Below are 14,817 nucleotides of genomic sequence, written 5' to 3' on the forward strand. Positions count from 1 at the left end.
CTTACTTTACAAATACACATCCTTTACATCCTTTATTACTTTCACAGAGACTTTTTCAAAATGTCGTCTTTGGTCCTCACACATACAGTAGATCATCATTGTTCACTGAAAATATCTTAAACCTTCGATGCCTGATCTGAAGCCTTTCAACACTGTAAGTACATTAACTGTTACAAAAAAAAACAACATCTAAGTGTAATTGAACAAAGAAAATAAATGTTTAGAAATGAATGTTTTTGCTAATATACCACACTGTCAACATTTTTTTTAGTTTACTTAGTAAACTAAAGTTAGTTTACCTTAGTAAAGTTACAAAATACAGTAGAAAGATTGTTGAAAAATATATTTCACCTTGATGCTTTATCGCGATTTAGATACAGTCTAAATCACAGTTCTTTAATCCTTTACTTTCTATAATTTAGAGATTTTGCAAATTCAGCTCTAAAAATAAGGGATTTTTCATGTTAGTACCACTGTGCATTTTACAATATTTTGAATTAATTCATAACAACACTCTAGGGAAGTAGTGTTTCTTAAATAAAATTTCCCTCATATTATGAGACTATGAAATTAGTCTGAGTTTCTAGGTTCACTGTTTCCATTACCAGGGAGGTGTGATGGCTGGACAGTTTCTCTTTTTGGAAATTACAGGCATTGCAGCAAGCAAAATGCAAACTTGAAAATTCTATTTTTATTCATTTGTATCTGAACAGAAAGGCTGTATTTTATACATACATTACAGTATATGGATTATTAGTAATTGATACATCATATACTTCATCAAATATTCTTATGAGTCTGCATTTGTGTATGAAATAACATGACTAATGAGAAAACACTTGTGAAAAGACCTTTTTTGCCAATCAATTTCCAGTTTTAACTAATGTTGAAAATCACAGAAATACATAGTGATTGGATAATGATTCTTCCCACTCAAGCAACCTTTTAACTATTAAATAACTGCAAGGTATTTCATAATCACCTTAGGAAATATAACCTAAATATAAAATTAACCTTATGACGTGTCAATGTAGGACACATGCGAAAGCTAATTGTGGCATGAATGTTTTGGAGTGTTTGCTGTTGGATTTTGATGGAACATAGTTGCTCTTTACCTAAACTAGTACCCTGTTTAATTAAAAATCATCTTCAGGATATCTTAGCCTACCAGCCGACATTAAGATGGGGATACATAATGGACAAGACTTCAGCCTCTTGCAGGGCACCATTTGGAGACAACAGTTACCTGGTCACCAGTTCTGTAGACATGCAAAGAGGGAACATGGGACAATATGAGGAAGCCAGTGCATCATGTTCACATGAAAGTAAGGAGAACATGCAAACTCCACACAGCAGGCCTTCAAACCCAGCAGCTGTCAGGCAGCACAGCTAACTTACTTGCCACTGAATTGCATTGTTCTCATAGTGATATTAATAACGATCTGAACTTCTGGGTTAATAAACCCCACACACTTCCTTTGACCAACTCACAACTTTCTCTGTTCTTTTTTTGGTTGTCGTTTGCTCTGCCAAGCATATAGACAAAATATTATTTTATTCAATAAGTGAACCTCAATATGTTCCACTCCAGTTTGCAAACTTATGTTATTTGTCTGTGATTCAACTAATAGTTAAACACATAATCCCAGTGTAGTTAGAATACACTTTCTTGTTCATCTTAAAATAAGAGTTATTCATATCTGTATTCAATGGGGAACTTTTTATTATTTTTTAAATATTTTTTTCCTTAAGACAAGAAAATTGTTAATGTACAGTAGACAATACAGTAAATATGCACTGATCTGTTATTCAAAGAAAGGACGTAATCCTAGAAGACCTTTTACTGGAAATTTCCTTCTATAACATATAACTAACACATAGCTGAAACTTCAATACAAATTAGCACCTTTACTTGGTAGACTCCTCTGGAGAACAGATTGCAATCTTGCAGTCAATACCAGAGATTCTGTATAAATGGATAAAAATAAAGTGTACCATCAGCAAGGCAGAAGATGACATAAAAGTATTTATTGTAAATTATTGTAAATATACTGATGGAAAAAAAATGCAACACCTCCTCCTCCACATTCTGGCCCTCCCTTTTGCGTGGAACAGGCTGAAGAGTCATTCATCCGTGAAGAGGACCTGATGCCACTGCTGACGAGTCCATTGCAGCCTCTGTCTAGCCCAAGCCAGTGTGACGTCTAGGAGGTGAGAGCAGAGGGCCTCTAACAGGTCGCCTTGCTCTAAGGCCAGCAGCATGGAGCCTCACTGTCCTGTCACTGATGCGGCATTTTATCTGAAACGATCTCTCAGATCTCATGTGATTGGCAAGTTGCAATGCCTCACTGCACAAGCTGTATTGCTGGTCAGAGAGCTTAAAATAAAATTGGCAAGTTTTTGTGAAAAACATAAACTATAACTATATTATCCTCATCCAGAAAATGTGTTTCTTTTTTCCATCAGTATATTTTGAAACTATATTTTAATACTTATAGTTTTGTAAATGTATGTGTAGAATTTATTTTAAGTTGTCAATCAATTCATTTTATTCTTCCAATGTGCCTTTCAAATCAGAGCATTCTTAAGGCACTTTACATAAATACATAATACATATAAAAATGTACAGTAAGCAGGTCTTCTAAAACAAGTAAGTTTTGAAGCGATATTTAAAAACCTCAACAGTGATGGTGATTTTTTAATATGGACATGAAGGATATTCCAAAGACAAGGGGCTACTAACGAAAAGACTCAGTCCACTGACATACTGTATGATGTAAAGCCTGCTTCGCACTTCTTTTGATGTTTTTTCTTACCCAAGCTCATTTGTACTACTGTATTTATTGCTGCAAAACACCAATCTAATAGCCGAACCATCTGATTGCCATTTTTGATTCTTCTTTCTGTGAGGAAACTAATAAAGTCTTCTGTTTTTGTATAAATAACATTAACATGTTCTTGGATGTACCACTGAATAAAAGTAATACAGTTCAATAGATGATATTAAACACCAAAAGCCCAATTCAGTCTTGACTACTATAGAGTTTTCACCCTGTTTAAGATTTGTATTGATGTCAAGGATGTTTTAAGTCTGTGTGCACCACACAGACTTAAAACATCCTTGACATCAATACAAATAATATTCAGTACAGAATCAGCCAAGACAATGCTGTTTTTCTAGTATATTTAAAAAATTTATTTCACACACATTTATCATAAACATTTTAAAAAGTAAGCAAAACACATAAAACAGCAAGTGCATCTTAGTAATGAAGTTTATTAGTATGCTGTATATGAATGTTGGCATCTGTCGGAAACAAAAAGACAAAAAAATAATTAATTAATTGGAAGTCTGATTAATACAGCGGGTTTGACATTAAAACGGAACAAACACACACACTCCTACAATGACAAGTTTTCAGTTTTCAAACATACTTACAGATGCCAGTATCAGAATCCATTGTTCTATTTTGCAAATGCCTACAGGAGGAAAGATTTCTGAAAATAAAATAATTAAGATACGTTTTACAAAAACTGTATTTATGGAATCAATATTTATGTATCTATGGAATACATAAATTTATGGAAATAGGTTCACTAAATCATGTGTTAGCTTCAGAGCGGTTGATTGCGCGAATATTTTTTCAAAATTATTATTTAAAAACTGTAATTGATAGTCATTAGGAAAAAACATTTTTTTGCCAACCATCAGTTTTGTAAGTTATCATTTAGCATAATTTGAAAACATGGATTTTGGCTAAGTAAAAGTAGGAAGAATAAAAGGTAGACTGACCTTTCGCTGTTCTTTTTGTTTTGCCCTGAAAAGAAATGACACTGTTTGAGAAAAAGCGTTCAGCTGACATTTGTTTTGCTTTTTGATTGAATACATTCATTAATTTGAAACATTTCTAATATCCCATTTCTTCTATTATTTCTAGCATTTAAATACTAATTCTTTAAATATTTACAATAGTTAGTATGTTAGAATTGTACGTAGAACACTGTACAGTATATTGTTTTTTCAGAGGAAAATTTACATACATTAAAATATAAAGCTCTGTCTGAGAAGAAGAAGAGCAGAAGAGAAACACAATGTTTCAGTTGTGGAGCCTTCATCCAGTAAGTTATTATTATACTTTTTTGTAAATACAAAAGTTATATACAAAGGTAATGTTAAAAAAGACTAACGTACTGGATCTGAAGTAAAGAAAAGCCAGAATTACTGCTGCCATCAGAAAGAGCACAACACAGACAGCTACCCAAATGGTTTTTTTTTTAGAGTCTCCTGAAGAAAAAAAGAAATTAAATTAATTAAATGAAAACCAAAGCCAGACATATTTTTTAACTCCAAATGAATGGGTGCAAATGAACTGTTCCACTTCAATAACTGACAGTAGAGTGTTTTGTAGAAATAAGGAGGTCTTCATTGTACTGTATGATGTTCAACCCTTGCACAGTTTGATACTTCAAAACAAATTCAAAGCAAAAAATAGAAAGGAAAAAGTAAATAGTAAATGACCACAGTATGAAGCAAGGTAAATGTGCAGAAAAGGGTTTGGCAGGTTTATGTAATTACTGCTAAAGATGCTTCCACCAAATATTCATAGGTCACAATATTTATAAAAGCAACATTTAGTACAGTATTTCATTATTTTTTTTAAATATATTTTTTTCTCTGTAGTTTTTGCTGACTTGTAGTAACTTAACTTACCATAAATTTGAGTATTCAGGTTTTTAATAAAATAAGAAAGATGTGTGTCTATCATTTTGAACTTGTGGAACACAATCAAGTGTGAATATATTAGCATGGCACTGTTAGTACATATTGCAAGAAATTAACATTGTTTTTCCTTGTGTCATTATCAAAGCAAAACAAACGAGAGCACACGATTTGATCATTTTATATTTGCTTAATTCCTATGGCAATTAAACCACGTTTTTCAGGTCAGATATCAAACCAAAAATTAAAGTCTGTCCCTGACATCGACTAGAAACGTACAACATGTCTAGATAGTAGTTTGGCAGAAACTTTAGGCTTCAGATTGCCACCTTGTTATAATGGTGGTGAAGAGTAATTGTCATAGACCCACTTATCACCAAGGTCATTCTATAAACACAATATTCTTTCTCAATAACTTACTTCATATTTTATTTATCCTAGACTGTAACTCACCAGGTCCAGCTGCTGCAGAAATAGAAACCTCTGAACCAGTAGCATCTTCAAACAAAAAAGATTATTTACAATTTATTTAAGTAATACTACAATACATTATTTTAGTTTGCTTTGCTTAGATTTCAACTCAGATATAAATTATTTAAATTTCTGCACACGAATAAAAATGTATATATCAATAATACAAATGAAAGAGGAGATGAACTGACATTGGTACCAAGGAAATAACCTGGTACCTGTTTAAGAAGAGCTGTCTAGTAAGTTTTCTTAGTATTGCCACTACCAGCAAACTGCATTGAAAATTCATTCAATACAGTGTTTGTAGAAGATTTTGAGAGCATTTCCACGAGTCTCTGTGTAGAAGCAGTTGATGCTGAACTTTTTTCATCACAACACACCCATTCCTATAATTGATAATTGGTAATCTTGAATAATTCTGGAGAATTTAAATAAATATAGACTAATATCTACAATACTACAATGAAAACCTACAGACCTTCACTGGCCCTCCATTGCCAGGACTGGGGAGGCCTACATGAGTACCACTATCAACAAAGATTAAAAGACAAGGAGATGTACACAACAGAGTCAAATCCAACTATCAGACAATTCCACTGGGCAGATGAATCTCATAAGAACTAGTCAATATATTTAACCAGGAACACACATGATTCTGGATGCACAGACCGTCAGATGGCAAAGTAATAAAGATAAAATATATAACATTGATGAGAAGTAGACATTTAAGAGGTCATATCTCATAAAATCTCTATCTTACATATTGAATATAAAGAGATATTTCAGGTGGGAAGTCAGCATGCATAGTCTGCAAAGGAACAAGTAATATGTTTATTCCATGCTGAAAAGAGAAGAAAGAAAACACAACATTTCAGCTGTGAAGCCTTCAGTTGTGATATACTGTACTTCAGGTCCACACCTGAAGAGGGCTTTGCAGCCGAAGCATGAAGAGATATTTATTGATTTAGACAATGCCACTCACTAGTAATGATGGCTGCTGTTGATGTTACTTCCTTGTTCTCCAAACCTGAAGAAATTATGTTGAAAGTCATCAGATTAAGATTTATAAGCAAAGTAGAAAGGCCACTGTTCATCCAAGGATCTTAAATTGGTATTTGTTCAAATGTCCTCCAGGAGACAAATTAAATGCTATGCACTTTGAATTGAAGCAGATAAAATATGAATTAAAGAAAAAAATATATAAAATCAAATTACAAGTATATGAAAGAAATCTACTGTATAGTACATGGACTAGTTCGTACCCTTAACTTCAATTTTGATATTCTTGCTGTGCTGTAAGGTTACATTTTCCCTTCATCATTAATTCAACATCACATTCCAGAAGAACCTCTGTACTCGTCCCTTTGCTTTTCCTTCCCAGCAGCTCCCTCCAGACACAGTGGGCAGGACAGTGGCAGTCCATTCATCTTGTAACTGCTTAATTTATAGAGAGCATATTGAAACCCCTAACACATACTCTAAATGACATGATTTATAAAATACTTCTTTCAAGGATAAAAGATATTCATGAATTTAGGAAATACAGAGAATAACATTTTGACAAAATTATGATGTTTTCCCTAGACTGTCCGTGTAATCTGTACCCAAAGTTTCAAATGGCATTACCTCTGCATTACTAAAATGTGAAAGAATACATACAGTAGTGTACCCGATCTTTAAAATGGCATTAAAGACTGAACAAATGCATGAAAGAACAAGAACAAAAAAGAAATTACCCTCCACTTCAACTGTGATGCTCTGACTGCGTTGTGAAGTTGCTGTTTGTTCCTGTGTATCTAATTCAACAGCACAGCTCAGAACAACCTCGGTCCTGATTCCACTCCCTCTCTGTCCCAGCAACTCCTTCCCAGATGCAGTAAGAAAGCAGACTTTATACTCTTCCCTGAAAGGCACAGATTTGAAAGGGGTTTCACTTTGCAAAGTGTAGAAGTGGCACCATGTTCCTCTTGCAGCTTCGCAACGAATCATAACTTGCTCCTCTTTGTTGATCTGCTTGAGGTCCACCTCAATCTCAACGCTTCCAAAGATTGCTGTCGGCAAAACAAAAAATAAATCCATCATTAAATGCAATGCATATTGTATATTACTGTCGTTTTTTAATGATCCTCTGGATTGAAAGGCTCTATTTAAGAACTGATTGATATAAGAAGTAAATAGTAAATCATTACTGCAGTATGAAGCAGAAGATGGGAAAGGCATGATTAAATAAATGTACTTAAACCCTTTATAAATGTGTGGAAAAGGTTTGGGAGGTTTATGTAATTACTGCCAAAGGAGCTGTCACCAAATATTCATAGGTGATACTTATAGAAGCAACATTCAGTATTTTGTGAGTTTTTTTATTTTTATATTCTATATTTTATTTTATATTAGTTTTTTTCTCTGTAGTTTTTGTGGAGTTGTAGTAACTTATCTTACCCTTATCTTATAAATTTGAACATTCAGGTTTGAAATAAAATAAGTGAGAAAGATGTGTATCATTTTGAACTTTCACGAAGTAGAACACTTTTGAGTGTGAATATATTTGCAAGGCTTGATTGATTGAAGAAGCAGACATGCATGTTAATCTGCACATTAAACATATACAGTACAAGTCTTCATTAATCATCTCATACTAAGAAGCCTTATAAAATGATGATGCAGGATAAGATGGAACAGTGATATTGACTGGTATTTTAGCCAATGTTTAGTAATGAATAGTCCATAAAACTACCCATCTCTGTTGAAATATCAATTCATAATTTTCCATAGTTACACATAGTTATTTCCCAGGTTCTTTTATTTATACTTTGACAATTCATTAAATGTTATTAAATGACAAGCAAATTTTATTCTGAAGCAATAAGTCTCTGTGTGTTAAGCAACACTGATGAGTTTTCACAGCTCTTGAGTAAGGGTGTTTGCAAATTAATTCCTGTGTAAAAGGTAAATGTTCTCATTTATTCATTAAAAATCTCATGACAGAAGGAGCAAAGTGATTTCTGTAATTAAGTTAGGAACCAATAATTTAATGTAATCCTATTCCAAAGTTAAGGACGGGAGGAGTTCAATATGTAATTAATATTTGTCTTAATGTTCACAAGGCTTTCTTTAAACTATAAGGCACTGTCTACAAACAGCTGTAATGCAAAGTTTGATTAAAGTTCAGATAAAATGTCATTAACTGTTTCATTACCATAATATTTGCATTACTAATGTACTGTATATGTAATGGATTAAAAAAAACACTAAATGCATATAACATTTGGGCATTGAAAGAATGATTTATTTTTATTAATGTGGATACTTGTCTCATGGCTTTCCAAAATATTTTGATTTGGTGCATAATTTATGCACCTTTTCCACTTACAAATCTGAGTTTCCTTAGTAACACCATCACCCACTAGATGCAACACTGGATTTTTAAGTTTTGCAGAAACTTGCTTCCAGAAAATGGGGAAAAAAACTCATTGTGAGTAAAAGGCTTTGAAAATCACCCTGTTTGTAGAAAACATTGACACTCTTAGTCCATTAAAACAAATACTCTTAATCAATTTAAAAGGTGATGTATGTCCTCTGTTACTGAAATATCTAAAATTACCATACAATGACTTTTGACTTCAATTTTTAGCTCAATCATTTATGGTTTGACTATGAATCTCATAAATCTTTAGTTAAATATTTATTTTACATAGAAACAACAACCGATTTTTTTGTACCTGAATAATCTGGTCTCACTTCAACATTGGCCACAGCTTTAAGAAAACAGAAGAAAATACTTGTTAAATACTAACTAGCAATATGCAATCCTTGATTTGTAAAATTAAAATGTGTAAATTCATACTTTCTAAAAAATCAATACAGACAAAACATAATGATGTACTCACTCTGTGTAAAAAACAAAATAAGAAGCATTGTGATTTCGCAGAGAGTCATTTGGGGGTGATGCTCCTGGTATAGAGAGCGTTTCAACTAAAATGAGGAACTGCATATCTGATGACACAGGAAATGTAAAAAAAAACTTTTACATAACAACTCTGTAATGACGTTTAACTTTTCTTTTATGGTCTTTATGCGAAGACGGAATACAGAATCCACAGAAAAATATACTGGCACTGCATTATTTGCATAAAATGCTGTTTAACATTAAAATATACAGTCTTTTTTCATTTTCATTTTGAAACATTTTTATTTGTAACTGCTTAGTGACTGCTTCAGAATTCAAAGGAAGATACAGACATACAGTAATATGATCTGAGATTTATCTTTTTGAATTCTTGTGATTTTGAAGACGTTATTTGAACATATACAGTACCAAGGTATGAGTTATCTTAAAAGTTAAAAGGTTATTGCAGACATTGTAAATCCATATTCTAACTTTATACTGCCTGCTTATTTCAGCTTTGTTCCTAGGATACGATTTATTGATGATATTAAAGTCAAATGTAATATCTGTCAAAGGTTATGAATGTGCTATATTTCAAAATCTCTTTCATTCGCGATATATTCCAGGTTATATTCCAATTAAAATTAAGACATCAGTTCTTAGGGAAATGGCTTCAGTTTATGAAATTAAATATTCGTGATAAGTTGGAGATAGTGCAGCTTTTCTTTACACTGTGGAATCTCTGTTCTGGGTAATTGTGCATTGCAATACTCTCGTCAAAGTGATACAGTACTTTCTATCCTCCTTCTTAGAAATGTAAAAGTATGGTGTGGTTAAAAGTGGTCAGAAGCCTTTGGATTTTGGATGGCTTCCTCTCCTAAGTCACAATTAAATTCTGTCAGATAAACCCAAGGTCCTGAAAAGCAAAAATGACCAAAATTCAGAACACATACAAGTACATACAGTACATTAAATGCACATGGTACTGTATAAACAGTGCAGTATTGTATAGAAAGACAGAGTTAAATATCTGTCTCCAATAATGTAATTGATGGAATGGTTTTATTTTTTTTTAAATCATGTGAGAGTAAATTCTCATGTAAAAGCTTTACTGACATCCCGAACTAAAAGAATAAAATAAATATGAACATTTTAATTTTAGCCCAATGGGTAAATGCTTAATTGATGTACTGCTACTATTAAAATAAAACACCATATTTCTAACAATTATTGTTGTTTTTGTGCCTATAAAATCAACTGACTGAAAAATCTGTGAAGATTTAATCCTCTTTGTTCTATCTTTAAATTAGCACCTTTATTAATAAAAATGCACTTAAAACGTCCAATACTGATTTATGTTCAGCTAAAAAAAGTTACACATTTGCATCACAATAGTGTACAGAAATTCTTAACAACATGGTGTACATTGAATTACAATACAATCTCATTTGTCAGTTGTGGCTTTATTTGTGAGTTACAATGTATTATTTTTATGTAATGTCCAGTGAAAGGCATTTCTCTGCATGAAAGGATTCATGGTGCAGTAGGTTTTGTAAGAGGTTTGTCTGCAATCTCCCTGTATGGTGGCACAGGCAGCATTTAAGAATTGTAGAGTAAAGACCAAAGTAAAACTGCATCTTTCTCTGCTTGGGTCATTCCTCTATTAACAAAATAATTAATTAACACAAAAGCTGGTTTTATTTTATTTCTTAAGGTACTGTAAATGCTCCTTTTTGTAATTAAAAAAAAACTTTCTGTTTCATAACAAAGATGTACTACATCTGACTGCCAGGATCCTCAGTGCCAGTGGGGAGGCAGTGGAGGCCAGCTGTGGTGCTGCTGCAGTGTTTTAGGGGTCCTTATGTACAGTAGAAACTGTGCAGCGGAGAATGGTTATTTTAATTTGGCAATGCATTTTGTTGTATTTGGCAATGTCTTTTTTTGTGAATGGTAAAATAAAAATAAAAATATTTTAAAAATGTTTGACTAAAAATAAAGTCGTTCAATGATAGCGAGTTCATGTGATATGGTGGTGGTGACACCGCAGTTTTTCTGATTACAGCGCACCACAGGCAGTGTCTAGAAAGAGACTAGACTGCAGCATGGTGTAAGTGTATATTTATTCACTGTATTATTTCACACAGAATCATTTTTTTTTGTCACTGTCATGTGAATGTGACTTGATATGGTACAAAATCACTGAACGCCACAGAAGAAGTGTATGCTGAAGTAGTTGGTGGGAGAAAACTAGTGGGCCACATTCTTTTTAACACTGCAAACATGTGCAGTGTTCATATCCATCTATCAGTCCTAACATAACCATGCATCAAGGGAGATACCACAGGGGATCTCGAAACTTCAGAGTTACTGTATCACAAACACTGAGGTACTTTCCAGAAAGCAAGGTCAAGCCAGGTAATATGAATGCTCTCAGGTCTGAAACAGCGGAGCAGCTGCTCCCCCTGTGTACCAGAGAGAGGTGCTGAAAAATGTGCCAGAGCTGAGAGTGATGAGAGAGTGATGTATCACTTTGTGTTCTATTGCTGCTATGATTTTTTTTCTTAATTTACTGCAACATTTTATTGTCTTACATTTACGGATTATACAGTACAAGTTATATGTGAGCACGCCTATTAATAGACCACAATTTCTATGTATTGATAAAATGATAGCTGGTTGGATATACTGTACAATACATAGATACAATACAATACAATACTGTTACAGTAAGTGTGTAAATCTTGTGTACAAGTTTAAAATAGGTTCGTTGGTGAGCATGAAAATGCTCACATTTACATCTTAAACTGTGCTACTAAAAATAAAAAAGATTAAACACTAATGCATTTAAATATTAACTGTATGGAAATATAAAAAATACTACAACAGGGAAATGTCCACTACTTTTTCAAAAGTAGTGGTCTGTCTTCAGCAAGAATAAAAGAATACAAATGAAGAGATCTACTGTATTCCTCTTCATTCACTTTTTGTGAAAGGAAGTGTGTTAAACATTTTCTATTCTGGTACTGTACCTAAGACTCTAATTGAAATCTTCTATTTTAGAAGCTTTTTGTCTTAAGCTTTTTTCTTAAGCTCAACTCAAGATAACAATTTAAAATTAATACATAGATGCAAGAGGCTATAACATCTCTAAGAAAATCTCAACAATTGGTTTGCCTGAGGGATCAGTGGCAGAAAAGCACCTTAGATATGAATACAAACATTCAAAATTAAGAAAGAGTAGATGAAAAAACTGTGTACTTCATCAATATATAAAACCACATGAATAACTTTTATTTTGGGAGGCCTGAAGTTAGACATATACCAGCTACTGAAACACTGAAATGGTTCAAGCCACATTGCATATATACAGTATGAAGCTCTGTGGTCTTGTTTCACATATCGAAACGGTCATGAGAACATGCAGTTCTGAAGCTCAAGCTGTAAAGGAAGTCATCTTACCCTAAGAAATTTGTGTGGACTCCAGTACTAAATGAAATTATATGTCATCTGCAATGCCTTATTCCTGTGCAACTGATGTACTGTATAAACGTCACCATTAAATGTCTTCTATAATACTGACAACATCAAACAGAGTAATCTTACATTTTAATTACCTAATTGCAGAAAGACATTCTTATATTTCTTATAAGCCAGCAGCCATATCACCCTGCAACTCACAACTGGCAACCCACTGAAGCTAAGCAGGTGTGAGCCTGGTCAGTACCTGGATGGGAGACCTCCTGTGAAAAACTAAGGTTGCTGCTGGAAGAGGTGTTAGTGGGGCCAGCAGGGGGCGCTCACCCTGCGGTCCATGTGGGTCTTAATGCCCCAGTATAGTGACGGGGACACTATACTGTAAACAGGTGCCGTCCTTCAGATGAGTCGGAAAAACTGTGGTCATTGAAAATCCCAGGGTGTTTCTCGAAAAGAGTAGGGGTGTAACCCCGGCGTCCTGGCCAAATTTCCCATTGGCTCTTACCAATCATGGTCTCATAATAATCCCCCTCTATGAATTGGCTACATCACTCTGCTCTCCACCCCACTGATAGCTGATGTGTGGTGAGCGTTCTGGTGCACTATGGCTGCTGTCGCATCATCCAGGTGGATGCTGGTTGGTGGAGGGGAGTCTCCATTACTTGTAAAGCACTTTGAGTGGAGTGTCAAGAAAAGCTCTATATAACTGTAAACTATTATTATCATTATTATATATGATGTTATATGTTATATTATTATATAACACCTAAGCAGAGTTCCATACAATACCATAAGAGGGGAGAAAAGAGCTTGATATTGATTTGTCTTGCACACGTTAGGCTTTGGGAAATAATTTGTTTGGTTTAATTAAGTATGAGTATAAGAATTAGTCCAATTCTAAATGAAATAATAAATGAAATTCCTTTTCCTGCTCACATTAATTGTCCATTACGCTTTGATTAAAGAGTTGTTTGATTATGATTCTGTGTTCAGGTTACTCTCTCTTTCTCTCTCTCTCTCTCTCTCTCTCTCTCTCGCAGTGCATTATCACAGTGGCATATTCACATTTTTGACTGAACTGAAGCAGAGGTGGTGATTTATTGGGGCGTTCAGCTTGCTTCACAGTGGCACAGCATACATCAGCGTCTGCGTCCTCCAGCCACTGTGGGAGATGAGCAGAGAGAAAGAAATCTCAGAGATTTCAATTGTCACACTGGTCATGAATAGCAGTCATGATATAACAGGTATTTTTTAAATTAACACCCATAGCTAAAATGCAGTATAAAAGACGTACTCCCTTTCCAACCACTCCATTGTCAAACACTTTGGAACTGTTAACTTTAAAATATAGCATATTCATATATATTTTGCATATGTACTATTTGAACTCTTTACCATTGCAATCTGTGGTTGTTCTTTATACACAATGGCATCTGTTGAAAAGTGAGAAAAACTGATTTTGAAGCAGTATTTGTTTTTAAGTAAAAATAAGCAAAAAATTAAAATGACATTCAAAGGACAATTTTCTGTTCATACATGTTGTACTTACAGACAGTAGTCTCTGGATTGTTGTTTCTGTGTTGTTGAAGACCACTATAGATGAGAAGCACCATAACATTAAGATTTAAAGATGGATGCACAATACAATGTACTTCTGTACTTCTTGACCCGGTACCAACAAAAAGGCATGTCTATGTGAAATATTATGTATAATGTATAATATAAGACTTAACATACAGTTTTCATGAGAATAAAATGGAGTACTTCACAAACTGGCATGAATCAAGCAAAAATCAGATTTTATGAACTAAAAATGCCTTTTAGATACTATTTTATTTCAAATCAATACAAAATGGGTTAAGTTCACGAAGAAAGTTTTTAGTTTTTAAAATTTGCAAGAATCTATCGAGACAGCGGTCCATGCATTGCAATTAAAGGAGATGACTTCACATACTCACCTTTCACTGTCCTGTTTGTGTCTCTCTGAAAAAGGGAGAGAAAGTGACTCCATCTCACACAAGGAACCTCCTTTTTTCAATATGTGCAATGTACCAAGCATATATTCTATACAGCCTACGGAATCTTCCTAAGAACATACTTTTAGCCAGCAAAAATTCTGAATTCTCCTTGATGATATTCAGTGGAGTTTATATTTGGAGTAATACCCTTTTACCAGTCTGCAGCATTTTACATCTATTGCTCAAGTCTATCTGTTTCTATTCTATTTTCACATTCTATAAGCCTACCCAGGCAACATTTCCTTCAA

At 33.7% G+C, this 14,817-nt stretch overlaps 1 protein-coding gene across 2 annotated transcripts; it reads right to left on the bottom strand.

The window, feature by feature from the left end:
* Positions 1-3,257: 3,257 nt before the first annotated feature.
* Positions 3,258-9,150, bottom strand: LOC138226248 (uncharacterized). Of its 2 annotated transcripts, XM_069186258.1 has the most exons (9): positions 9,079-9,150; positions 8,911-8,946; positions 6,928-7,242; positions 6,174-6,218; positions 5,174-5,218; positions 4,193-4,285; positions 3,794-3,818; positions 3,440-3,498; positions 3,258-3,307 (listed from the first exon to the last, which is right to left on the bottom strand). In XM_069186258.1, exons 1-9 carry the CDS (start codon positions 9,125-9,127, stop codon positions 3,264-3,266), a joined length of 711 nt encoding a protein of 236 aa, XP_069042359.1. In that variant the 5' UTR covers positions 9,128-9,150; the 3' UTR covers positions 3,258-3,263. The 2 variants fall into 2 exon arrangements, with proteins under 2 accessions (XP_069042359.1, XP_069042361.1); XM_069186260.1 differs by lacking the exon at positions 6,174-6,218.
* Positions 9,151-14,817: the final 5,667 nt, after the last annotated feature.

Source organism: Lepisosteus oculatus, chromosome 2, assembly GCF_040954835.1.
Source record: "Lepisosteus oculatus isolate fLepOcu1 chromosome 2, fLepOcu1.hap2, whole genome shotgun sequence".
Classification (NCBI taxonomy): Eukaryota; Metazoa; Chordata; class Actinopteri; order Semionotiformes; family Lepisosteidae; genus Lepisosteus; species Lepisosteus oculatus.

Bases quoted from the DNA above. Each gene is read 5' to 3' on its own strand.
- LOC138226248 (XM_069186258.1), bottom strand. From the start codon at position 9,127: ATGACTCTCTGCGAAATCACAATGCTTCTTATTTTGTTTTTTACACAG. The intron at 7,243-8,910 runs GTACAAAAAAAT...TTTTGCCGACAG, and splicing joins AGTGAGACCAGATTATTCAG to CAATCTTTGGAAGCGTTGAG. The intron at 3,499-3,793 runs GTCAGTCTACCT...TTTTATTTTCAG, and splicing joins AACAAAAAGAACAGCGAAAG to AAATCTTTCCTCCTGTAGGC.